Raw genomic sequence first — 27533 nt, forward strand, 5'->3', positions numbered from 1 at the left:
GATTACTTAGAATACGACGATATAAACTGTTCAAACCGCAGTCGGTGGGAGATTTAAATAAGCGGTACTTACCATTACTAGTTTTGTTCAAAATTAAGCAAAAAGTTGTAAAAATACCATGTTTTACACGATGTTGAAAAACTACTGATTTCAATTTTTTTAGGTTTCTCATACGCTAAATTCAACATTAGGACCTATTGCGTTTTGATAATAGTGCATTTAGTCATTAAAAAAAGTCAAAGCCGATCAAATTTTCGCAACTTTTGAAAAGTTTGAATGGAATGCGCGAACAGAAGATATTTTTTATTTAGAGATCTTATTCAAACATTTACTCAGATAGGTAATTAACAACTTTTGTGAGGTATTGCGAATCAAATAAAAAAAATTGTTTTTTCAGCCCACCCTAACGTACATAATGTGTACCTGGTTTCAAATTATGTTCGCCTGGTAAATCAAGACATTTTTTTTATGAAAATGTTGATGATACGACGAATCAAAAAAGTTTATTTTTATAGGAAGTTATTGTACTTTTGTACGTTTTGTGGTGTTTATTCTCACTGTTACTGTTTTTATTTTTTGACGCCGACGATGTAACTAAAATTTTAACATATAAGTTATTTGTGTCTCAAACTATTTTGGATAATGTGCTTCGTGCAAGAGCATTGTTACTCCCCGCCGCTCAAAGTTTTAATAGTTACAGCAAACCGCCTGGCAAATTTATTGTTTTCAAAGTTTTTCAAGGCCTCTTTTGAAAAATTTAGAACAAAACTGTGATTGTTTTAATTATCTTACGACAAGTGAGAAAGAAAAAACAAAAATGCTTGGATATAGACTGCAAGAGATAAAGGGTCTGATTTATCTCTTAATTATCTTTATAACCGCATTCTATTTTTTGTCTGAGTTTTCATTTTCGCTTTGCAACAAAACTCAATTACGTCGAAACATTTTTATTTCAATTTGCTTAGTTAGTATTTGGAAATTAATGACAGACGATACCTAGTTAGCTATCGTGCAAACGCTATCGTTTTGACTATATCACTTTGACCGATTATCGTCTTACGTGAAGTGAGACTATCGTTAAAACGTTTTACGGAATGATCCCCAGATAATAATATCGAAAGACGCAAAAGGACTTTTAAAAATTAGAGTGGTGTTTTAACTTAGGAATTTTAAAAAATTAGTTATCATTGTTATGTAGCGCTCGCTGTTGACGGTAACTGCCTCACTAACATCGTTTTCAAAAAAGTACGGACCAATTACGCCGCCGTAAGTTGGTGACGTCCCATATATTTCAATTGTTCTTGTTAACACAGCCATTTATCCAAAAATGCGCCTCGTCACTAAAGATGATTTTTCGGACAAATTCGGGTCCTCTTCCCAACGATTCGAGTCGAGTCCGCAAACAAAACTATAGTTACCATATACCATAATTTTCAAATTATTTTAGCGTCATCTAGCGGTTTCTCTAAAAAACAGATTTAGTTATGACATACTTCAACCTTTTTGCTTAGCTTCTCAAACTTCATCCCATTGAAATGTCATTTTTATTAAACAATCTATTACAATTCTACTTAGAATTGCGCCGGTCAATTAATTCAGCAACAGAGCAAGAAAAGAAAACAACAAATAATTTCAGTCAGCTGTCAAAAATCTTCCTAAAATCCTCGAAAGGAGATGCAAAAAAGTTATTGAAAGAAAATTCAAAAATTAAAGTAGAAACTAATTAAAATATAATAAAATAAACAACAATTAAGTTTTTGTATTTTTAATAAAGTGTTGTGTTGGTTAAAGTTGAATTTTCAATCCCAAAGAGACGGAGAACTTTTCATTTAGTTATTCGTCGTTGTAGTCGTTTCTCGCTTAGAGGATTCTCTTGTGATTTTATTTTGTTGAAAGGTTTTTTCTCCCCAAAGAGGAGACATCAATTATAAAATTTTCAAGGTTGCACAAAAATAATAGCAGCCACTTGCACTTTTCACCCTTACCTCTTGCCCAGCACCTCTCACACCCACATCCTTTGTAATAAAAAAAGAAAACTTAAGAGAAGGAGGAAGAAGAAAAAATCAAGAAAAAGAAATGGAACCGCCAAGCACATTCCATCCCTGCGATGAAGCTGTTATTGCAACAAACGACGATGCCAGTGATTGCAAGAGAAGCGCTGTCCGACTGGGCTACTGGAAGGACGATTACATTGGGTTTTTCGTTCGCAATCAGGAACGCAAAGCCCCGGAAATCAATCGGGGCTACTTTGCGCGGGTCAAGGGCGTTGAAATGTGTGTAGAGAAGTTCCTCAAGGTCTGTAGATATTTTCTATTTTGTGTTTGTAGTTTGTCTTTTTTTAGTAACGTCTGTTGCGTGTTTGTTGAATTGCAACAACAGCCACAGTCAGAAGTCCTTGAACTTTTGCCTATTTCATTACCCCTCTTTTACTTTTATTTTTGCTTTGATTCTATTTCTAGAAAACAAACGGTAATTGCCAGATAATCAATCTTGGTTGTGGCTTCGACACAATGTACTGGCGTCTGCGGGACACAGCGCATCAGGTGAAGAATTTCATTGAACTGGACTTTCCCACTGTCACTGCCAAGAAATGCTATACCATCAAGCGCAATAAGGTGCTTCTCTCCAAGATTCACGACGAAGATGGCGAAGTCAAATTGAGTCCGACAGATTTGCATGGACCAAGCTATCATCTAATGGGTGTCGATCTGAGAAATGTTGACGAAGTCGATCATAAATTGCAACAAGCCGAAATTGATTACACATTGCCAACGATTTTCCTTGCCGAATGCGTTCTTGTGTACATCGAAGCACAAAATTGCAGAAATTTGTTAAAATGGATTGCTAGTAAATTTCAAACTGCTGTTCTCGTCAACTATGAGCAGGTATGTTCCAAGTTATATTATAAGAATGGTTAAAGCAGCTTATTATAATTTATGTTTTGTGTTGTGTTGATACTTAAAATATTTTGAATAACGATACAAAATGATGAGCAATTCTTGTTGTTGTCCTAATCCCACTTGTGTCAACATTATTGAAAAACGCTTGTGCAAATACCGATTTTGGTATTGCTTTGGGTTCTGTTGAAATCGAGACTCTTATGTAGTGTTGTATACTTGTGTTTTTATATTAACTGTTCTCCTAAACAATTTTTGTCTAGAAATGGTATGTTAGATTGAAAACTGAATAGGTTCTATGTTAAGCTAAGGCTACATTCCAATGTTGCCCGAACTATCAAAAGTCTTCCAATAGCATCCAATTAGTTTCCAATTTTGAATCAAGTAAAAACTATCCGTTTATAAGGTTGGTTAATATTGTCCAAATATAAGACATGTTTTTGGAAGCAAAACCAGGTGACAATTGCCAAAAATTTTGTACCTTCCAATTAATAATTGTCTGTCATGTGGATTGGGTTGAAAAACTTCATTGTTTCTAAAACAGCAACGGTCCAAAGAGTCCACTGGCCAGTATTTTTGTTGACATTTTGTGAATGTTAAAATTAAAGGTTGTGGGAACGTTTGTCCATTTAGCTTTAAGTACACTTCGTGTCACATGAATAGGGACAAGCTTTTTCGTTTTTTATTTGACAATATTTTTTAAAATCTTGTTTTTTTTTTGGAAAAATCCAAATGTGGAATGCACCCATGTATTTAGTTTATATTGCATACAAAAATGCTTGGATTAAGTTGATAAATAAAAGTTTTACGTCGGCTTTTCCGAAGAAAGTCATCAAAACTACCTTTTTTTTGTGTCGATTTGTACCTTAACCTTCTCGAAGATGAAAGTTTTTTTTTTCATATCTAGCGCATTCATTGAGATGCTTTTCGATGCTAGAAATCGATTTCACATTTTCTCCCAGATTTTTATTTATGTCTCTCAAGGTTTCTTTCATCTTAAAAAATCATTTTTCCTGAACCTCAGTTTGTTTTTTCAGTATAGTTTCAAAAATATTGTCCTTTTGCTTTTTTGTTGGTCTGGGCCTCGGAGCTTCATCACACAGTAACTCTTCATCATTTTCCTGCTCCTCAAATTCGCCCAAAATGTGTGTCAAGTCATCATATCCCCCGCTAATTATTTCAATAGGCATATCATTTACTGGGCACGATGATGCATTTGTGGTTACTGTAATATATGCCGTTGAAACATTTGCAGATCTCAGCGGGGTCGATTGGTCGATTAGAGATCGGGACGCAAAATTTAATGAACCACCTGCGGCGTATCCTGTTCGATTCACTACCAAGTCCAACGACAATATCCTGATTATGGCTTCTTCGAAGTTATTAATTTTTTTTTTTTCCAACGACAACTTTTGGCGTTTTTTAGTGTTTTTTTTTTAATAAACCAAAAACGAAATGTGAACTCGTTCCACAAGAACGAACGTTTATCTCTTTGAGTCACGGATTTACAAAAACTACTATATTGAAGCAATACACTTGTTTTCTACTTAATAATAGTTTTATTATTTGAAAAAAATAAAAATTTTAAAATTCAACAAACTATTTATGTGAAATAATGTGGTTATTTTACTAACCACCGTGGCTCAACCTTGTACATAAATAAGGATAAAAAAGATAATTATATTACATGAAAAATAAAAGGACTACTAATTTTGTATGAAAATCCGGGAAATATTTTTTTGTCTTTGCAGATACAAAGCGGGACTTTACAAGTGTTGCAATGCCATACGGTACGTGAAGGATTTGTTTTTGTGTTACATTTTGCACATCTTCGTGAAGTAGACTCTTGTATGGTGTTAATTTCTTTCCGTCCGTAATTATATCGGAACTGATGGCTAGTGGCGTTTTATGGAGACAGGCACTGTGCAGGAAGACCCATTACTATTGAGGGAACGTCTGGAATTTGAATTTCTTTTCGCCTTTGCTGTTAATAGGATCCCTTCGTACACAGTTCTGCGGTAGTCTTTTGTATTTAGTAAATCTATTTCTGGGTGATGTCCCAGAGCGCAGTTCAAAAAGTGGAAAATATTCGTTGCCACCATTTGTAGGATTTCCTGTTGATGGCATATGTGCTTTTTAGTTGGTTAAATTTATCCACATAGTTGATACAATCATTATATTGCGTCACGGTGTCTGGACAAGTCACTTCAGTCATGTCCCCATTGTGTTCTCTATGACATACAACACCTGTTTCTGTCGGGTCTAAAGTTGGTTAGAATTAAAACAAATCTTTTATCTCTCCATTTTATAGCTGCGACATAAAATCATCAAACTGGCGTTGTCTCAAATTTTTGTCTTCTTTCAGTTTCGGCAGATATTTACGATTTGAATTCATAGTTCAACACGCTTATATATTGTCTTTCAGTAAGTCTACCAGTAGGGCGTAGCTATTAAAATAATTATCAAAGAATACTCTATGGTTCTTCGACTTAAAATTTTTCCGCAATTTTTCGAACCATTATGCCGCCGAGATCAGTCTGAACTATGTTTTCTATTTTTCCAGTGTATATTTCAAAATCTAAACAATATCAAGACTTCGCACACTTGATCCAAACCTTATATCCTCGCTTGATTGGCTTTTTTGGCAAATACTGCTTTAGAACGTTGCGCCCTTTGCATTTAATAATACTTTCATCAATAGCAATGTTTTTTGAAGAGTAAAATTTTTGATCAAAATTTCGTTTTAGATTGTCTAACATTGGCCTTACTTTATAGAGTTTTTTAAAACTAGGGTTACTTCTATTAGGCGTTATGATATTGTCATACAAATGCAAGGTCTTATCTGGTATACCTCCACGTCCAGAAAATTCACTCGGTTCCACCATTTTGAACTTTTGATCCACTATAATATTTTTTGAGTCTAAAAAACTTGAAGTAAAGTGCTAACTAAATTAGACGAGGAAAAATTATCAACAAACTCTCGTTGAAGCTTGATAGGTGTGTAACCAAGTTCCGTCATAGCTGGACGCCTATCATTGTAATCGCCGTCTAGGTCTAAACTGCAATTACTTTCATCATCTTATGGAATGTCTTCTAGAACAAAGTCAGCCATAACACCTTCATTCAGAACACGTGGCATTCTGCAAATGTATCATTTAATTCCGTCGAAGACATTATTGAATTAAAACCTACTAGAGTCACAGTGGTCAGTTAACTAACCACCTTATTAATCTTTGTTTTTTTTTTTTATAAAAACGAATAATTTCAAATTTAGTTTTATTATTAATCACCCAAATAATCATTAAATTACAAAAAACCACTAAAATCATAACACTAGAAGCACTCTTACCTTTTTGACAGATTTTTTAAACTTAACATTGGCAAAAATGACACTGAACGTGTTCTGTTAAAAATCATATAACTCATCTGCCGCGTTTCACTAGCAGATATTCCGCAACGTACAACGAAAACATACCAAAGTACACATATGAATTAGAATTTTACCATTAGGTGAGGTGGAAATATATTTTAAACACCGGCGAATATTTGGTTAGCAAACTAACCACAAGACCTGAAAGAGTTGGCGTTAAGTAGTATTCACATGAGCGCGACCAACGAACGACGAATGAATTACAAAATGTGAGTTTATATACTTTTGAAGACATATTTCTAACAAATTCTTAACAAAACGATAGCAATATAGTTTGTATTTGATTAATGATACATACTTTTACTTTACATTATAATGTATTTATAAATTTAAGAAAACAAATTTATTCGTCGCGAAAAAAATTATAGTTGATACGAACTGTCAAACTTTATTCGCGTTCCACATTATCCACACTCGCAACGAATAAAATAATCGCGCGTACTTAACCTAAAAAATCATTCTTGTTTTGGTTTCGGTGGTGTATGGTGTTCGGCTGTGGCTTCATTCGCGACGAATTAAAAACTCTCATGTGAAAGAAACGTCAAAATCGACGAATATTCGTTCATTCGTTGGTCGTTGGTCGTACTCATGTGAATAGCACTTTATACGCTTTGCGTAATACCAAGTTCACACTGTCGTTTTTTTTTTTGGCGTTCAACGCCTTACGGAATTAGCCTGAATGTAAACTTAAAAATATTATGGCTATGCCGTTCTAAGGACTTCCATTTAAGTTGAGAACTTCATCTTGCTTTTAAGATTAGGGATATCTCTTCATAGCTCAGGTAATCCTTGAAATAGTTTCTGCAACCAAGATTATAGTTGAGCTGACTGTAAAATATTCTACTGAATGGATCTTAAGCTTCTTCTATCATTATGTCGTCATTTTTCTTACAGAATTAAATATTTTCTATTTCGTAGATAAATTAATTTGTTTGTTGGAGAAAATATTTTCCCAGGTTAAATTTATCAAGATTTGCGTGCGTTGGGCTTTCTCTGATAAATGAATTTTGAAATTTAATGTTGGATTCAGTTTCAAACCTTGATATTGTATCTCTTTTGTTAGCTCAAGTTGCGTATCATGTTATTTCCATCTTATTCCATGGTAAACATCATTATTTTGGATTTTGTTGTGTTGATAAATAATCTGTTACAATGTGTAGATAACCGACTGATCACCAATTTTTAACCTTCGGGTGATTCTAAAAATATGATTAGATCATCATAATACATGCACAGTGCAGCTAGCTATTCTTAATCCCCCATTAAGTTCATCAGCAACATAGTTTATAAATAACGAGAACAAAATGCCGCTTAGTGGGCACCCTTGTTTGACTCATGTGCTGGTGTTAAACCATTCGAAAAATCTGACCGCTTGCTAAGTTGTGTTCTAACATAGTTTATACTTTGCACAACCTGCATCCCACAAACTTCACCTGGTCTCTATCTCTTGGTTAAATTATAAAGTTACTTTATGGTTCAAATATTCTCAAGTTTTTTTTTTATATGACATCTTTTTCGTTGACTTGTACTTACTTTCCGTTTTCGTAATTTTTAAATGCTTTCAAAATCCTGCTCAAAAACTTTCTGCCAATTAAAAATTAGAAGTCGTTGTTGGCAAGAACATCATCCAATACCTTATTAGTGAACAATTGATCCATTATTTGAAAATACAAAAATTGAGTTTTTAAGACGAGTTGTCTGTCACTTTCGGGCAGACATAAAAATAATAATAATTATTACTATAAGTACCCAATAATATTGAAAATTAAAAATATTAAAATTGCCTGTGCCACCTAAAGTTTTATTCAGTGGTACTGCCTCTTGCGAGGAATTGACAAATTCTTCAAGAGTAATTCTTGTCATGAAAAAGTGCTTTCTCAAATTAGCCGTTCGGATTTGGCATATAAACTGTATGTCCACTCCATTCCTGCAATCACTCGCACACAGGAATGGTTGAGAGTTGTAAGTCACTAGGTCCTCCACGGACTGTTGCGCCACCTAATTTATTGTGTTAACGGTACGTCCAAAATGACCTCAAGGGTAAAATGGTATTATTACGGTTTAATTATTTGATGGGAGGAATGTAACTGGGTAGATCATTGTTTATGAAATTAGTCAAAATAATTAAACCTTGCAACGGTGCTCCAAAGAGACAAAAGTTGTAGTTAGACAACAGCCAGCTATCCTTTTTAAAGCTCTTTTTTGAATTCTTTTCAAGGGACTTAAGTTGATTACAAAACTTTTTGCATAGGAGGAGAAAACCTAAACACTTAGCAGTTACATACATTTAACACACCTTAAATTTGTTATAACTCTACAAGACATGGTTTGTGATGCACATATTTAGAATTGAAAGCTGTTGAATAGTGGCATTAGTTACGCTTTTCCAACAGTGGACATCATTGAGTTTTGGAAGCCTTAAACGTCTTCATGACTTTTGATTCCTCATTGGCAATGGTGCCAAGAGCAGAATTTAATGAGCTTGTCATATGCTGTCGTTGGAAGTCTATATCCGAAGGACAAGGATGATAAAAAGCTTAGAGTAATAGATTATCAAAAAAAAAAAACAAGTAGAAGAAGTTTCGGACAAAAAATCATTCATAAAAATAAGGAAGAGTGTCGAAAACAAAACGGTGGCCTGGGGCACAGCGTTTATTTTGTGTTTCTCTATCAAATGCCTTCGAAATATCAATTGCAATAATCTTAATTTCTCCAAAACGATGTAATGATTTGTTCCACTGTTCGGTGAGATAAACCATAAGATCACCAGTGGGCCTATTGCTATGAAAGCCCTACTGTCGGCCATTAAGAAGTTTTCTTTCTACAAAATATTTCTTTAGCTAATATTTTATCAGGTTCCTTGGACAGAAAAGACGTTAATGCAATTGAATAGTTAGAGTGGTAGAAAGAGTCGCTTTTTTAAGGAACAGGATGGACGAATGCTGTTTTCCATCAACTCGGAAAGAGACCTATAGAGTAGGACAGATGGATAAGCTTACTCAATGGTTTTGCAAGCGACGGCGAACGCCCATTCAGAGCATGAAACATAAAAATGATATGTAAAAATGTGAAATATCGAATTTATGTTCAATGTAAGAGTAAGCTATTGAATCCTTAATTTGACGGAAACATAAAGATATTTTTTAAAGAATCTTGTTCCTCATGAACTGAGACTTTATTTTTTAAGACTTTTTAAACCATCCAACAAACAATAGGAAAAGGGAATAAACTTCTCTCTTCTACATCTGAACTTGAAATTTTGCCTTACCGAAATTTGATGCCCTGAAATAAAATCAAATGTTTTAAATTTTGCACTTTAAAAATAAAGCTTTTGCCATATGTCCTAATCATTAAGAAAAATTATTTGATGATAATACAAGAAAACAAGTAACCTCCAGTATGTTTCAATCATAAAGACTGACCTCAACTTATATGTGAGCCCTTAAACATTGTGGTCATCGATCTATAGTGGCATGCTTGGTTCTACTTATATTTATCACTGCTTCCTTTAACTCTATCTTAAGATTTTTTAAAATTCTTTTGAGAGGTCTTTTAAGCAAGCTCTCCAAATGTGACCACACAAAAACAATCTTAAAGATTAAAATATGGACTTCGGGAGAGCTTCTTTAAAGCCCACGATATTTTGCTGTCTCAACTCACCAAAATCATTTAGTAGAATCCTTCTACCTCCATTTAAAAAGATTATTATTATTATTGTTTATATTTTTTAACAAGCAATTAAAATTACAAGCTAATATAAAATTTAACAAGCTTATCTGCAGAGACTATTGGCTTTTTCGCTTGAAAATTCAAGTTACAATTTTTGCTTTTTTGAGAAACTCAGTTATATTGTTTATATTTGTTAAGCTGGGATTTATCAGGATTTCACATACGGAAATATTTTTTACATTTTTTTAAATTATGGGCTGCGTCAACAGACAATGTACCAAAATATGTTTTTTATCAAGGTGGGTGTTGCAAGTGGAGCAGGTTGGAGGGAGGTTTTTGTTGAGGAGGTGTTAGTGAGAAGCAGTAGTGTGTCCAAGTCGAAGTCTAGAGAAGTTGGTTATTTTTTTTTCTAACAGTTAGTAGGGTATATCGTTCATTCGTTTCGGAGTATTCCAACATGGCCTGGAGTCCACATTAGTTTAATGTTTTTCAATTTTATGAGTTGATATCTAATTACTGATATGACCATATAATGCATTTTTCAGTAAGGCAGCTTTAGAAGCTTGAAATGTGGCAAATACTTCTGGTGTAAAGACCGAGGCAAAATCTGGGAGAATACCAATGCTTATGGTTGATCCGTTTTCATCAGTCACCGCATAAGATGTGGTGTCCGGAATTTTAGAGCCATCGGTGAAGATAAATCTCCATCCGTCAGATCTTAAGTCAAACGCGATACATAAATAAAGTTGACGATAATTTTTTATATTTTGTTAGATCCAATATCAGCGATTCAGGATTGATAAACCATGGCGGGTAGCGTGGAGCGATGCGTCGTTCTCTTTGGTTGGCAGATTGTTAAGCCTTGATTCTTTAAGAATTGTACTCATGGGGGATGGAATACGTTTGGTTAGTTTTTGATTCGTTGTTTTTTGATGTCGTTGTCGATGATGGAGTTCTTAGAGAATACTAGTTTTGCGAGCATTCGTAAAGATAGTGTATCTCTTTGTTCTTCGATGCTGGGGAGGCCTGCTTCAGTTAGAATATTTTTTGTTGGAGTTATTGGAAAGGCGTTTATGCTTCTTCTAGCTGCTGTGTGGTAGATGGGTTTTATGATGTTTAAAACATACTTTGAGTAGTGACCAGTGAACTTAAGTTTTGGTTATGTGTGAAAGGGTGTTAATATGTACATTGCTCTTATTTGTTGGGAAATATCTTATTATGTTAGTTCGTGCAGCTAGGGATTTCTTAAGCTCTAAACAATGTTCTTTCCAAGACTATTTACAGTTAAATATCAATCGTAAAATACTTAAGTTACTAACATTATTTATCATGCTGTTTATGTTAAGGTTGGGTTGGTGACGATTTTGTTTGCGACTTACATGAAGCAGTTTACATATGAAATAAATATTTACATTTATTTAGGTCATTAATTTTGCATTAAATATTCTGCATAGCTGCAATGATCTAAAAGCTGATACTTAATTAGTATTGCGTTAATATCATCGAAGGCAATAATAAATCTTAACCAAACCCTCTACCGCGTCTCTATAATGCAACTCAACAAAGGTTTTCACATTCGTTCCTTAAATTGCGGAATGAGACATTCTTTAAAAAAAATGTTTCTCGTGGCCCGCAGTAAAAGTCCTTTTCTCTTTCTACAATAACTTTTTAAAATCGAGGTGTGAGTTAAATGATCTGAAGACCATCGATAGTCCTTTATGTGTAAATCTAATGCTCCCTGGTCAGCACTGAAATCGATTTGGTGAATATATCCAGTTCTCTAGGCTTTCTCTATCGAAAGGTGTTTAAGCGGTATTCTTTCCCGTAATACTTTTATAAGCGTACAAATGTGGTAAAAACGCAGAAGAACCCTATTCCCGAACATCATTTCGGGTCAAATTGATTTTTAATGCAAGATAATTTCGCCGAAATTTGAAAAATGGCGTTAAAATCAGAAAATCCCTTCAGGAGAAATCCATAAACTAGAGCAGTGGATTAGATTAGTTTCCAACTAAATCAAAGTCTTAAATAATTTTGTCCCATTTTTGAGGTCAAATGTGAAGTGTTGATTCTACATCAAAACATTTTTCAAGAATGCTTTTTTGTTTTTTTTTTTACTTTTTTTCTATAAGCCTTAGGATCTATAAAACATTAAACTATTTATATTTGTCAACTATATACTTTCAAGGTCAACATGAATGACAGATTCAGCGATGTTATGGTGAGCAATTTACGCGCTCGCGGTTGTAGTTTAGCCGGTGTTGAATCATGCCTCTCACTGGACACACAAACATCACGATTCATAGATTGTGGCTGGACTGGCAGCCGCGCATGGGACATGGTTCAAGTCTATCAGAGTATTACACCCAGTGAGAGACATCGAATCGAAAGAATCGAAATGTTAGACGAAGGTGAATTATTATTGCAACTATTTCAACATTACTGCCTTGTGGTAGCATGGATTGGTGAACTTTTCCAGGACATCGAAATTACGTAAGTTAGTGCCATGAAACAATTCATCAAATCAAATAAATATTTCAAAAATTAATATTTCTATTTCGATTCTTCTTTCTTTTTTTGTGTCTTTAATCTTATCTTTCACATACGCAAACGCTAATTTAGAGTTGAAAAACAAATGTCTACATTGAATATTGACTAAAGAGCAGTCTTTCGTTTACCAATTAAATATTTTGAGACGGTCGTCATTGTGTAAAGGACTTAAATTTCTTCTTTATTTTTAAAATTTTTGTTTTTACAGGAACTTCCAAATAAATTAAATAAAATAAAACATTATTAAATAAAAATATGTCAAAAGTGAGAGAAAAAGAAAGTTGTTGAGCAACGTTATAGACGTTTTTTTTTATAATTTTATTTGACTTGATTTTTGCACAATTCTTTTATATCTTAAAAATAACTTGGGATATGTGTTCTTATTTTTTTTAATTTTCTTTAAAAGAAAAACCTTTAAATGAAGAGATATTTATATGGAAATTTTATATTTAATTTCGATTTAATCTTAATATTAAAGTGAATTGTGAATAATGTACGAATAAAAAGACTTTGTTTTGTTTTGAACATACACATTAAAACTTATTTTTGGTTTGCAAAAACAGATTGTAATAAATTATATTTACCTACTATGATTTTAGAAATGCTTACATTACATGTATCTAAATATGAAAAATGACTACTTTTTTGCTTTAAATGTCATTTTAACATATATATTTATATATATATATATTAATTAATAATAATACCACTTTAACTTAATTTATAATTTGTTTTATTTTTTACAATTTTTTTATTTCTCATTTTATTTTTATTTTTACAGTATCAGATAATTTAATTGATGCAGTTTGCCTTTTTAAGTCGTTTTCCTTTTATTTTTTTTTACTTTTGAAAGCGTTTTTTTTTTTAAGAAAGTAGAGGGTTATCCATTTTGCGGTTTTAAGAGTAAAAGTAAATAAAACACCATGTGAAATATATTGTTTCATTATATTTATTTTTTATTATGAAGTTTGAACGTTGACACCACGCGTATTGTTGCAAGCATCGATTCTTTTGAGGTAATTTTCAACCGCTTTATGATCCCAGCCATAACTTGACGAATGTTGGGTTTTAAGTACTCAAGAGTAAAAGGCTAATCTGCTTAACAATGTCTTTTGCGTAGCCCCACAACACAAAAATTCAGCGGTGTCAAATCGCATGATCTTGGTGGCCAGTTGATATCGCCACTACGAGAAATTACGCGTCCAGGAAATGTCTCTTGCAATAAAGCCATATTCGATCGAGTTGTGTGGCATATGGCACCGTATTGTTGAAAACACATATTCTCCATTCCGTATTTTTCAATAGCAAGAATTGACGGTGACAATGGTTCCATCGATGTTTCGAAGAATTAAGGTCCAATCACACTTCCGGACCAAAGAGCGCACCCAACAGTTACTTTTTGTGGTTGTAATGACCTGTCTTCAATTATTTGAGTGTTTTCAGAACCCCAAATGCTACAATTTTGGTTATTACTATACTCACAGAGAAATGTGTTCCGTCGCTGAAGAAAATTTTGTTTGAAAAATCGCCGTCCACTGCCTGTTTTTCAACCATCCATTCGACGTATCTACAACGTTGTGAATGTTCAACTGGCTTCCGTTTTCTTGAGCTGGACTTTGTATGGATGTAGTTTTAGATCCAAAAAATACGTCATAATTCCTGAAAACGACTATGAATCGACACATTCGGGTCTTCGAAAACACTTTCACTTACAGCAGCACAGGCCAATTGCTTGGGTAATTCGACGAATATGTAAACCATAATCTTCTCTTAAAGCACGATATATCGCTGGAACAGAATCAGCATTTTTGTAGTAGGTTTTAACAATTTACATGCGATGTGCGAAAGTTAAGCGATTCATTTCCGTAAATTTCAGACTTTCAACTAATAAAATAAAATTGTTTTAACAACCTAGTCGAATTCCAGCCGTATACTTTTGAAACCTCAAAATGGATAACCCGTAATTTGAAGATTTCACATTAAAAATACAAAATAAAGATAATTTACTGTGTAATTTTTTACATGGGATATAATTGGAAATTACTTTCGCTGTGTTCTTAAATCTCTCTCAATTTAAAACTTTAATTTTTCCTAGTCGTGCCATAAATTGTGTTACAAAACTTCAAGGCCTTGTTGCTCCAGACATACATTTGTTATAAAGTATTTATCTTATTTTTCTTAATATTTACGTTAATAAGGAATGAATAAATGTCAAATTGATTTTAGTTTTGCTTTTATTTACGCTCAAGAAAATAAAATCCCAATTATTGCCTAACTTTGGTGAGGAATGAGGCAGTAAGGGAACTAATAACAATGAAAACTCTCCGAAAAGAAAGAAAATGTCCAGAAAATTTTATATATTAACAAGATCCATTTCGTTGATGGTTAGGGAGGATCTGCACATAAAGAACTATGGACGCTCTACAGATCATTTTTTAATAACTTGACTCTAAAAAATAATTGCGGAAAGAGTCGAAGGGCTTTTACTGTGACACGCGAGAATTGAGCATGAAAAGATTTTACCCTTAAAAAAGTTTATAACAAAGAAAACGATTACAATTTATGACACATAGTTATATCAAACTGAAATTGTTGTTCTAAGGATCGAACGTTACCATCACCTCTTTTGTAATCCAAAGTGTTTTTTTTTTGACGAAACAGAAAAGTTGTATCATGGAGATGTGGTGGAGGGTTTAGTAAAGGGTTTAGAGACACCCTTTCCAATCACAGAATTCTGGTGAGACAAAAAAGCCAAGACAATACAAAATTACCTTAGGGTCAACATCGTAGGTCTTAGAGAAGCTTAAGATTTGCGCTCCATATTTTACTCCATAAGATTATTTTTTGGTGGTCATAATTAGAGAGTGAGCATGAAATATTTCTCACAGAAATGTTTAAGTTCCTAAAATTGAGTTGACTAAAGCAGTATCAAGAACATCAATAGAAACAGGGCGTGCCAATTTAGGTCGATGGACACAGCGTTTTAGGGATGGAATTAAAGCTGAGGTCGGTCATTTTGAGTGAAACCACTTTTTTAATTACTCTAATTATATTTCTTGTCTTATAGTGTTTTATGATTGAAACAGAACTTAAGACACGGCTAGATTTTACCCATCACAATCATCGGATGTGATGGGTAAAAAATATTCCAGCACTCCGCAAACTTCATCCACTTAGGATTTGGGTGCTCCCGCTCATGTTGATGTGCTGGACTTTTATAGCAGTTAGCATTTGTTCTACAGTGACTTCTGTTTCAAGAACAGTAACTCGAAATTTAATAAAGATGGAAAAATTAAGCTCGTGTAGTCTGAAAGACTTTTTTGTGATCTTTGATTGAGATTTCTTACTTGACTTGACGTGACTTTTTTGTGATCTTTGATTGAGATTTCTTCCTTTCTACATGTCAGAAATTATTAAGTTTCTAAGAATATGCGATTAGACCTAATAATCAAAAAAATCCCACAATTTCAATTGATTAACATTTACCTTTCTTTTTGTCCCGGTTTTTCAAACGAAAAGTGTGTATTCTAGCTTACATATTGGGTATGGCCATCATATAATCGAGCTTATGGCCCTTTCAATGAATAGTGAATCAAACAGTTCACTTAAAACGAAATCTATGACTTCGTTATATTTATTCACAAAACTTAACTTCAACACTCATAAAGTGCAACTTCTCATTTGCCAACATTTTTGCCTTTTGAAGTAAACATACAAATCGATGATGCGAAATGAGTGATTTGAAAAATGTCTGTTCAAGTTGAAAGCTAGTAATGTATAATGTGGGCGTTTTATGGTTTTATAGTTCATTCATAGGAGGTACTTTAAATTATTTTGTTTTTAGTGCAACTTTACTTCTATTCTATAAGAGTTTATAAAATAAAAACCGAAAAATATATTTTTCAAAGATTTTTCTAGGTAGGTGTTAATTTCGCTGAATAATTGACAAACGAAGAAGTTATTGAAATCATTTTTATAAAATCAAAAATATAAAAGCAAAACACAAAATTGTTCTCTAATGCAACAAATAAAAAACAATCAAAACGATATTATATCGTAATTGATTTCAATTATTACATTTTGTAATTTTTATAAATTTAGAATAGCTTTCTCTGAATTTGCTTACAGTTTTTTTTTGGAAGTTATTTAAAATTCTTGAAGTACTTTATCAATTCTTATTTGTTTTTGTTTATTACTTTTGATATTTACAAGGTTTTGCAATCATTTTGTTGTTTTTCTTTAATTTTTTTCAAAAACTTTTATTTTTTTAAATTTATAAACACCACTTTTGCTTGAATGTAATTTTCATTTGAATATTCTCAGTGTATTCCACGTTGTGAAGGCTGTTGTACTAAAACAAAATAAAAAATAAATTAATAAAAAAGAAAATTCTTTAAATTTCATGGTAAATGTCTTTCTCTAAATTAATTATAAAAACAAATAATTTGCTAAAAGTGTGTTTAAACAAATTTAAAAACAAAAATAAATGTGAATTTATATCGAAAAAATAGCTTAAAAAAAAGCTCTTTAAATATATTTTATTAATACAAGAATAATATAAAAAAAAACTCTTATACCTTAACTAAATAAAAAAAAATTAAAAAAATAAATCTTAGATATGAATTTAAAATATTGTATAATGCATAAAATTATCATGTTGTGTAAGTGTTTACATTAACAAAGCAAACAAAAAAAAACTTTAACAAAACTATATAATAAAAATAATATATTATTATATGAGAAACGTTTAATTTGAATTCAGAAATATGGTTCATGCAGGTTTTATGCTTAACACCCTGTTCTATTCGGTACATACAGTCCGCTGCACAGGACTAGCCTCACGCATACTTTATCTTAAAGTTAAAATATTTTTCAAAGTTCTTGTTTGTTGAGCTTTTTTTGTATGGAGTCACTGAAATTAAAATTTAAATTTGTAATAGCCTCATTGTATTTAATAGAACAAAAATTAAATTTAAAGAATATATAAAGTCTCAAATGATTGCAATCAATTTAGGAACAAATTACAGTTTCCTAAGAGGGTCATCCCATGTGACGGCCTGTATTTTAAGGAATTTTTAGGATTTTTTTTACGAACAGTAAATAGATACAACTTTATTAAGTTTATTATCATTTTGCTATTTTTTTTTGCTGTAAAAAATCGAAATTTTTGGAATTTTTGCTTGTCAATAGTCCATTTCATGCATTTTCATGTACTGAGTCCAACCCATCAAATTTCAAGTCATTCGGTCAAGCCGTTTTTGAGATACGATGGAGGAAAGTTTGAAAAACACAGTTTTGAGAAAAACTCATTTAAAGTTTCAAGTCTTCTTAACTTTGGAAATATCAACTTACCTTTCAATCAGAAATGCCTGGTCCATAGAGTAACGTGAAAAAGAGACCACAACGAGTTTTAACTTTATATAACTTTATATATAAAGGGTGTCCCAAAATTAACGCAAGTTTTTAATTAAATGTGGTACCCGTGGCATGATGGTTAGTGCGTTGGACTGTCATACTAGAGGTCTTGGGTTCGATCCCTGCCTATGCCATCTAAAGTCTTTTCACGGGTACTGCCTCTTGCGAGGAATTGACAAATTCTCCAAGAGTAACTATTGTCATGAAAAAGTGCTTTCTCAAAATTAGCCGTTCGGAGTCGGCATATAAACTGTAGGTCCCCTCCATTCCTGACAACAATACTCGCACACAGGAATGGTTGAGAGTTGTAAGTCACTAGGCCTTGGTTCTCAACGGACTGTCGCGCCACCCAATTTATTTATTTATTTATTTTTTTTTTAATTAAATAGAAAACGCCGATTTTAGTCTGTCTTTTGATAGTTATATTTTTATTGACTCGTAAAGTACATAGGATAGGGTTATGTATGGAATAACACATCGGACAAATGGCTTTGCATGCACATGCGCACTCTTGTGTTGAAATTTTCCATGACCATTCTGCATAAATGTTGCTGAATTTCGTTGATGCAGCGTTGAATCTCCTCCTTTATTGCACGGGTGGTTGTGGGCTTGTTGACATAGACTTGTGATTTCAAATAACCCCATAAAAAGAAATCTAATGGTATTAAATCACACTATCTAGGAGGCCAATTTTAATCACAGAAACGAGAGAGTACGTGACCTGGAAAGGTCTCATGCAGTAATTGAATTGTTTCACGATATCGAGCACCAGTAACAGTAGCTGCTTGACCAGCATCATTTTCTACAAAATATGGCCCAATTATGCCTCCAGCCCAAAATCCACACCATATAGTCACGCGTTGTGGATGAATTTGTTTTTCGACAATCACATGTGGGTTCTCCGAACTCCAAATGCGGCAATTTTGGCGATTGACAAAGCCATCAAGATGAAAATGTGCTTCATTGCTTAGGATGATTTTGCTCGAAAAATTAGGGTCCATTTGTTGATGTTCAATAATCCATTCAACGAACTCTCTTCTCTGTCCATGGTCATTAGGCTTTAATTGTTGTGTTAATTGAATTTTGTAAGCATGAAGACACAGATCTTTGGTGAGTATACGCTGTAGAGAGGTTCTTGAAATTTGCAATTCTTGTCCACGATTGAGGTACCTGGATTGTCAGCAACACTCACGCACTGCTTCGACATTCACATTTGAACAGCTTGTTTTTGGACGACCAGTGTGTTTTGACTCTCCAACGGATCCAGTCTCCATGAATTTTTCAATTAATCTCTTCACAGTTGACGAAGTTAAAACACTATTCCGACCATATTTTGTATGAAATTTTCGAACTGCAGCCGCCAAACTTTCACTATTTTTGAAATATTCTTTAATAATGAAGACACGTTGTTCTATCGTGTAACGCTCCATTGTTAATAACCCTATAATGTTAGCTGTCAAATTGCTTTTTTTCAGGGTTGCCAACACTTCACTGCACAAATGGCGGCAAATTCAAATCTTGAGGACTTTTTAATATAAAATAATTTAGTTTAGGTATTTAGGTTTAGAATTTAATTTTAAGGTTTACAATTTAGTTTTAAGTTTTTCTTTTTTTAGGAATGGAGTTGCTAGCTCCAGCACAGACAGGATTAATCTAATTGGAAAATTTTGAAATGAACGCGAAGATGGTTTTGGTTGTAAATTTTGTTTTCAATTCGGAAGTGTTCCGAAACATGTAAAATGTAAGGACGCGCGTTGATCGCGCTAAGGGTAGTTCGCAACGCGATTGATTTTGGAAACGCATTTCGATTTTTGGTTTGTTCTCAAATGCATGTCCACCACATATTCCTTCCTCTTCTTCTTTGAACTCTTTCAAAGCAGATTGTTCAGGTCTTGTTTAACGGCATCACTTACGCGCCGCTCAGAACGTGAGATTCGCTTCTCATCACGTTTCTCAACATAAGTATGGGCTTTGCGACCTATAAAGCATCCCATAACCGACATGACTTTCAAATTACCTTCAAAACTTTATCAGTAAGTTTACCGGTCCTTAACCCGATTCCTTTAATTGTTTTAGCTTTTTTTAAAGCCTAAAGTCGTATCTTTAAAACGACTAGGAATTTTGAAAAATCCCTTTGCTACCGTATTCTAGACATATTGAACTCGCAGTTTATGAAATCGATTTTTTGAACTAATCACATGGGATGACCCCCTTAAGGTCAAATGGATAACAAAATATTTAGTCCCAATATTTAGTTGAAACTGTTTCCGAAATTTTTGTACAAACCTACTCTGTGAGACGAGCGTCACCGACTACTGAATTTTCCAAGTCCCAAAAGACTAACGTAAGTATTACACTTCGTGTCACATGAATATCTATTAGCGTGTTTTAGATTAGATAAAATGATACTTTGATTGTTTAGGAGTTTAGTACGAGTATTGATTTGATGGAATCATGAAGTATGGGTATATGTAAGGGTCCAACCAAGGAGGGAATAGGTCAAATTCGAGCTTACCGGGATCTCGACAAAGTCATTCGTTTTATAGCCAACAAAATTAGAAGAAGTTAAAATGTTGTGTACAACTACCTCTAGGACCCAAAGAGGTATGGAAAAAACCACAAAGGAAGAGTCAAGAAAGCTACATCATTTCAGGAAAGGCGGGCGATAGGGAGAGCTGATTCAAATTTAGGGCTAAGTAAAATCAAGACAGTAGCTGGGAAGCTGGGGTAAACGTTAGTAGATAGACTGTTGCTCGGGTGATGCATATATGACGCCTTAATTTTGCAACAAATCATAGTAGGTGTAGGTGGAATCGATCTGGGCATCCCGAAGTCTTTTTAGAGGAGGTGGTTTATTACCGCACAGTGGAGCTGGCTTTTCAAAATAACGGCAATTACTTACAAATAATGAATTAAGGGGCAAAATGTAAAACTATTGCCATGGCCCCATATTCATCTGACCAGAACATCATTGAAAACGTATGGGGATGGTTTACAATAAAAGTCTACGAAGGAAGACGACGATACCAAAGCCATTGAACGGTTTTGGGTTCAAATTTCTCTCAACTATCTGGCAGCACTCTAAGAAATCAGGAGGCATAACACTTTTCTAAAAATTATTTTAATCCATTCAATAAAACCAGTATTTACCGAAACCATACGATTTTTTACTATTTCCTTACTTTAAAAGGTTTAACAGGTAAATTTAGGTCTTGCCTCTATTCAAGTGATACAAAAAAAGGTATATTTTATGACCTTTTTCGGAAAACCCTCCTTAAAACTTGTATTTATCAACATAATCCAACAACTTTTGCTTGTAATATAAACTTAATGCATACCTCATTCATTCCATATTTGGGGTTTTCCAAAAAACCTAAGGGTTTGAAAAATATCGTCCTATTCATGTGACACGTTTGTTTAAAAACATAACAGAAACTTAGAAGAAGTATTTCAGAAATGTTTGTGATTTATTTATTTGGTGTGGACGCTTTGAGAAACATTTCTGAAATGTTTGTTGGTTTCCCATTTTTGTATGTATTTTTTGGAAATTTAAGATAAAGCATCGGCTTTTTGATCTAATTTAAAAATGATTCGTTAAGTGGAATTGAATTGAGTTGAATGACCTTAAATATACGAAAATCTCGGTAATAGTCACATTTGACTACCATAAGTGTGACTATCAGTTATTACATTACAATTCAACTACATTTAAAACTTTAAAAAAGTAAAGAATGTAGATTTAAAATTAACCTAAAAGCCTAAATATTTACTTGTAGAAAAAATAAGCTTTTTTAAGCGACATTCATGAAACATTATTTTCTTTAGATTTTTTGAAAGCCGCGGTTGAATTCTTCAATATGTTTGTAGATAATAATATTTTTGGTACTTTCTGCAAGTGAAAGATAGCCAAGTTAAGTTCAAAGTTCTAAATTAATGACATCTAAAAAAATTACTAGCTGCCTTGATCTCATTTTGCGTTTAAAGAATGCCATTTACTATAAATAAACCCCCTTATGTTGTCTCGACCTTTCCATTATTATTGGATTTTATATTTATTATGTATATTTGATTCATAGACATAATTTCCAAATTAACTACAATATAAACAATTGAATTGGAAGGTGACACGAAACATGGATTGAGATCTTGATATGGAGGGTTTATGGTTGTGTATTTACAGTGTATTTACACTGATTTTAGAAAATCTATCAATCTCTACAATTTATTTACAGAAGTTAAATACCAAAAATCAAAAAAAAAATGTAGAAGTGCTAGATTTTCTACAAATCGTAGACACATACCATAATAATGCAGAACAAAAACAAAATTGAATGAAGTTGTTAAATGTCTGACAACTTAAAAAAAAAAATTATTTTCAGAAATTTCAGACAGCCATACAAACTTGCAAGCTTGACAATGGATTATGAGTGTAGTGAGAACGATTATCAAATACCTAGCCACTGCCCTCTTACAATTAGTTGTCGAATTCATTTTCTGACAGATATTTGCAAAATAACTTGATTGTCAGCTAGCTTACACATGATTTTCAGATTTCTTACAATTTTTTAACAGACAATTTTTGTATCAAAACCTTTCCACATTTCGTTTCAGCACGGATACGTTCGTATGGTTTCTTTTACAAATACAATTTTAAAGCTGCATTCATTTTAGTTCATTTTAACAAATTTTATTTCGCTCAATTTTCTTGTGAAAATCTTAAAATCAGGCATGAATTGTTATCTGTCAGAAATGACACTGACATATTGTATACGGTTCTATCGAGTGAATTTTTTGTTTATGCACACGCTGCGTTCAATCTCAGACAGATAGGGTATCCAGATACCTTTTTGTTAGTGTTTTACGTGTAAAATAACAGCTGATCAAAAACAGCTGATATGTCAAAAAAGGAATCAACAAGGTATCCAAGAATTTCTGGGTATCTGACAGAAGAGCTTATTCAACAAATGGTTGAGTTTCAAGAAACTTGAAAATTGATTTCAGCTTTTTGTATTTGTTGGTAAACAAAAAGATACAAAATGTTAGTTGAAGTTGTATTTGAGGATGTTCTGTACATAATAGACGATGAAGAAGCTATTTGCCTCTGAATTTTAGAAATTCTTCCAAACTATATCTATGTAGGTATTGTCACTTCATAATAGTCCTCATTTCTGTTAGGATAGTTTTCTGTTAAACGTATAGAATTACAATTGGACTAAGAGGAAATTTAACATAGATTACAGATTATTGGTATCCCTTATTTATTAAATTGTTACGCACCTATCAATTCATCATCGTCCGACGAATCAGTTGAATTATCTATTAAATGTTTTATCTTACAACAATTTTGACTTCGAAGCTTAAAGGTTTATCTACTTTTTGTGAACAGCTGAAAGTTGTTTTTATTTTTTTAAAGCTATCTCAATATATGTAGGTATCCAACTCGTTCAACAAGGTATCTAAAAATCCACCTATCCAAGTTACCCTATCCAACACGAGATTGAACGTAGCCACTATGTTCGTTCCTACAGTTCCTGGCCATATTATTTATATATACAAAATTTATTAAAAGTTACTTTTTAATAAAATTCTTCAGTGCGCCTTATGGTATGTCCAGGGATTGTATCTGACACACGTATTTCAAAGAAATCAAATTAACAAAACTTCCGAAAATAACAAAACAAAAATGAACATATCTACAAAATGAACTTAACAAAAGTTCAAAAGATTAAGTGACAATTTCCTTTATACGCATCAAAAACAGTGTCTGCATGAGCATGACTTCTCTTTAAAGTGTTTTAACTATTAATTGATGTATGTCCAGAAATTCAATGAAAATTGCTAACTAATACTTTTTTATTTTGTATATATGTTTGCACAATTGTAAATACAATAATTTTAAATTATTTAATTGCTTGTGTGCCCATATAAAAGTCATTTTATATCATACCTATGTATATAAAAGTCAGAATACACCAGACTTGTGTTTGTCATCATGATTCGTAATTTGATAATTCGTAACCTAAATCAAACTTTAATTCTCATTTTTATATGAAATTAAAAATAGATGATTTGCATTGTCAGAAGGAAGTTTAAAGTCTACCACTTGGTTTTATAAACTAGCTTTTTAATGACTTAATGCTTTATAGACTGAATGTAGAATTGTGGCCTGTGGTTCCCTTTTTTAAAAATTGTTCAAGTGTCATCGTTACAAATTGTTAGAATTTGTCGAATTATGTATGAACGGCAATAGTTAAAAATTGTTAATCCGTCAATCTTTCAATTAAAATTAACTATTTTTGTATTTGTATAACAAATTTGTATAACTCTAAACCCAAACAACAGAAATGGGGTTTAGTTAGATGTAAACGTAAGAGGAATTAACTAAAAACAAAGTTTGACATTTCAACACTTGGGTTGTTTTAAATCGTGACTATTTGGCACTACAACAATGAGTTTCAAAACATTGTAATGACGTCATATTGTTACAAAAAGAACTAAAGGTTTGGCTTTCCATTACAGCGACGAAAGTATACTTCTAGCACAGATAATAAATTTATACAGATGTCTCATCCCAGCAGGAAAAAATGAAACATTTTTTTCTCTTAACAGACAAGCCTTAACAGACAAGAGCTTTTAAAAATAAAGCTGAGAAAGCTCTTTTGCCTTGCTATTTTTTTTTAGAAACTTTAGAAACTTTTCTCTTCTCATTTGTCATTTTGTTTTCCAACGAATACAAAAACAAAGTTTGGTCCGTTGCAAACATATGTATATCTTTTTTTTATGCGCGTTTTGGTGCGTAAAAAAAGAAAGAGGTGATAATGTTGGATCTTTTTTTTGTTTATTTTTTGTGAATGTCGATTGTTAGGTGTCCGGTAAGGAGAATAGAAGAAGTTGCTTGTGTATTGCTATATGAAAATATTGTGTGGGCAAGAAGGGGCAAGTGAATGTGCAGATGATTTGGTTTCTGTGTTTTACATTCGAACGATCGTACGTTCGCGACGTTTTTCTCGTCGTCCATAGCTCAAAATCAGAAGACTTCAAATAAATTTTGTTATACAGATAAAAATATATTTTTTGAAAAAAATCCAATCAAAGGCTTTTTTATAAATCAAAAAAAAAAACTAAACAAAAATGTGTCACCTAGAAAATTTTACGAATACAAAATTATTTTATCTCCAAACCAATTTTGCAACGAAAAAAAAGTTTTTAACATCTGGTAAAATTTTGAGAAAAATCTAATTGACAGTTTTTTTTTATAAAAAATAAAAACCTGAGAAAACATTACTCAAAGTTTTTAAAAATTGAATATCGACTCAAATATCTTTTCAAAACGTTTAGATATTTGCTTTAAACTACTTTTTAATTAAAAAAAATATTGTTGTCAACATTCAGTAAAGTTTTGAGAAAAATTGAATTGACAGTTTTTTTTACAAAAAATAAAAAATTAAAAAACAATTCAATAAAAGTTAAGGTAAATTGATTTTCGACTCAAATATCTTTTCAAAAATTTGAGATCATGGTTTCCAAACAGTTTTAATTTATAAGGAATATTGTTTTCAACATTCTGAAAAATTTTGAGAGAAATCAAATTGAGTTTTTTTTACAAAAAATAAAAACCTAAACAAGAAAATTAATAAAATTTGATTTTCGACTCAATACAATTTTGAGAAAAATAGAACTGAAAGTTTAAAAAAAAATGTTAAAACCTAACAAAAAAACAATTTTAAAACTTCGTAAAAATTAACTTTCGACTCAAATAGCTTTTCAAAATTAAAAATATTGTCTTCAACTCTTTCTTATTTCACAGAAAATATTGTTTTCGATAATTAGCAGTTTTTTTTTTAAATAAACATGTTACAGAAAATTAGTCGACTTAAAAAGAGTAAAAAAAGGCTTTGGTCTGATGAAAAGAATTCTCTCGAAAGAGAAATCGATTTAATGGAAGGTATACGTAAATCGAAATCGTAAATCAAAACACCAAGACTTTTGCGAAACTTATTTTATCGCAAACGTTCGTCCTGTGGTTTCAACTTTCTCAGAGATCAACCAGGATTACACTTGCCCCATCCATCTTCCTTATATAGACTTTACAATATATAATACCTTTACAATTTAATTGAAGTCTCTAGCGTTATTGGTTCGTGAGATATTTAGGGTTAACCAAAATGTTCGCCTTTTGTTTTAACTGCTATTGTAAAAAAAAAACCACCCACGCAATTTTCTTGAGATTCATTTCAGCATTTTTCTACATTATTATCTGTATAACAAAATTTGCAGTCGATATCTCTTCTGGTTCTTGAGCTATGGACAGCAAAAAAAAAGTCGCGAACGTACGAACGTAGGTACACACGCACAGACATTTTCCCAAAATGCTTTTATTTCCACTATATGGACCTTAAAACGTCGAGAAATGTCAACATTTTCAATTCGACAAATCGGACCCACTACAATAATCAAAAAGGAACACGTTTTTTTTATACAGTTATGTCAAGGAAACATACAGATCAGACAATACAAATCTACAGGAAGACCCTTATTTGAACAGAAAACAGTACATATTTTATTTTTTGCTGCACAAAATCTACTTGTCCATTTTTGAGGAAGTTATCTTTTTGAATAAAAAAAAATAAGATCAGTTCTTTTTAAACTAGAAAAAAAATATTATTTTAATTGTTGACACATTATGTACAATGAGGTACATACATGTACATTGGACATATGTAGGTACCTCATCATCCAATTGACACCAGTCAACAACACTTCATTACGTTTAAAAACATATAAAACAGAAAAATGTATTTGTGGAGATTTTACAAAATTGAAGAAAAGAAGAATTTATAAAAAAAAAATCCACATGAATGCACGCAACTAGCATTTACATATCCGATTATAAGAACTCGAGCTATAAAGACAACCTTGTCCTAGCTTTGTTTCTATTTCCAAAGACAACTGTAAATATTTTTTTTTCTCGTCGTCGACAAGCGATCAACTCTCCTGCACCTATTTTCAACGCATCACCACCAGCCACACCACACCACAAAAAATCAAAATAAAACAATTTTGTTTTCATTTGTGAAGAATGATCTTGGTGTATTATGTATTACTGTGCATTAGGATTATGAGAGGAAAAGAACATACAAAAATGATTTTTGTTTGCCTTAGTTTTCATTCATAGGAAAGAAGACGAGCAACATAGCTTTCGTGTATTCATTTAGGGAATGTGTTGAACTTTTTGAAAACGCTTTTTTTTTGGTTGATTTCAGTTTCATTTATCATTTCTCGCCATAAGGGTGAGACATCTGTATATTTATTATCTGTGCTTCTAGTTTTTTTAAAATATTAGGTTTAAAATATAAAGGCGGGGAAACACCGTTAAGTTATAAATAAACATTTTCTTTTTCGTGTTTAACCCTATTTTTTTAGACGCACTGCACGCATAAAATAAGGTTAATAGCTAAATCACAAACACGCTTCAACTTCAGCTTCACCTGACGTTTACGAGTTCAGCCATAGGAATTCAATGCATGCTATCACAATGGAGCTTCGACCTCACGTTTCGTTTGACAATCGTA

At 32.4% G+C, this 27533-nt stretch overlaps 2 protein-coding genes across 2 annotated transcripts in view; one reads left to right on the forward strand and one right to left on the reverse strand.

Annotated features, from left to right (window-relative positions):
* Positions 1–27533, reverse strand: part of LOC129938910 (uncharacterized) — a 406682-nt gene that overhangs the window by 257726 nt on the left and 121423 nt on the right. The window lies entirely within an intron of this gene.
* On the forward strand, positions 1619–13106 carry LOC129938873 (leucine carboxyl methyltransferase 1). The gene is made up of 4 exons (XM_056046692.1): positions 1619–2295; positions 2460–2885; positions 12185–12489; positions 12619–13106. The coding sequence occupies exons 1-4, from the start codon at positions 2077–2079 to the stop codon at positions 12653–12655; spliced, it is 987 nt and encodes a 328-aa protein (XP_055902667.1). The 5' UTR covers positions 1619–2076; the 3' UTR covers positions 12656–13106.

Source organism: Eupeodes corollae, chromosome 1, assembly GCF_945859685.1.
Source record: "Eupeodes corollae chromosome 1, idEupCoro1.1, whole genome shotgun sequence".
In the NCBI taxonomy this organism is placed as follows: Eukaryota; Metazoa; Arthropoda; class Insecta; order Diptera; family Syrphidae; genus Eupeodes; species Eupeodes corollae.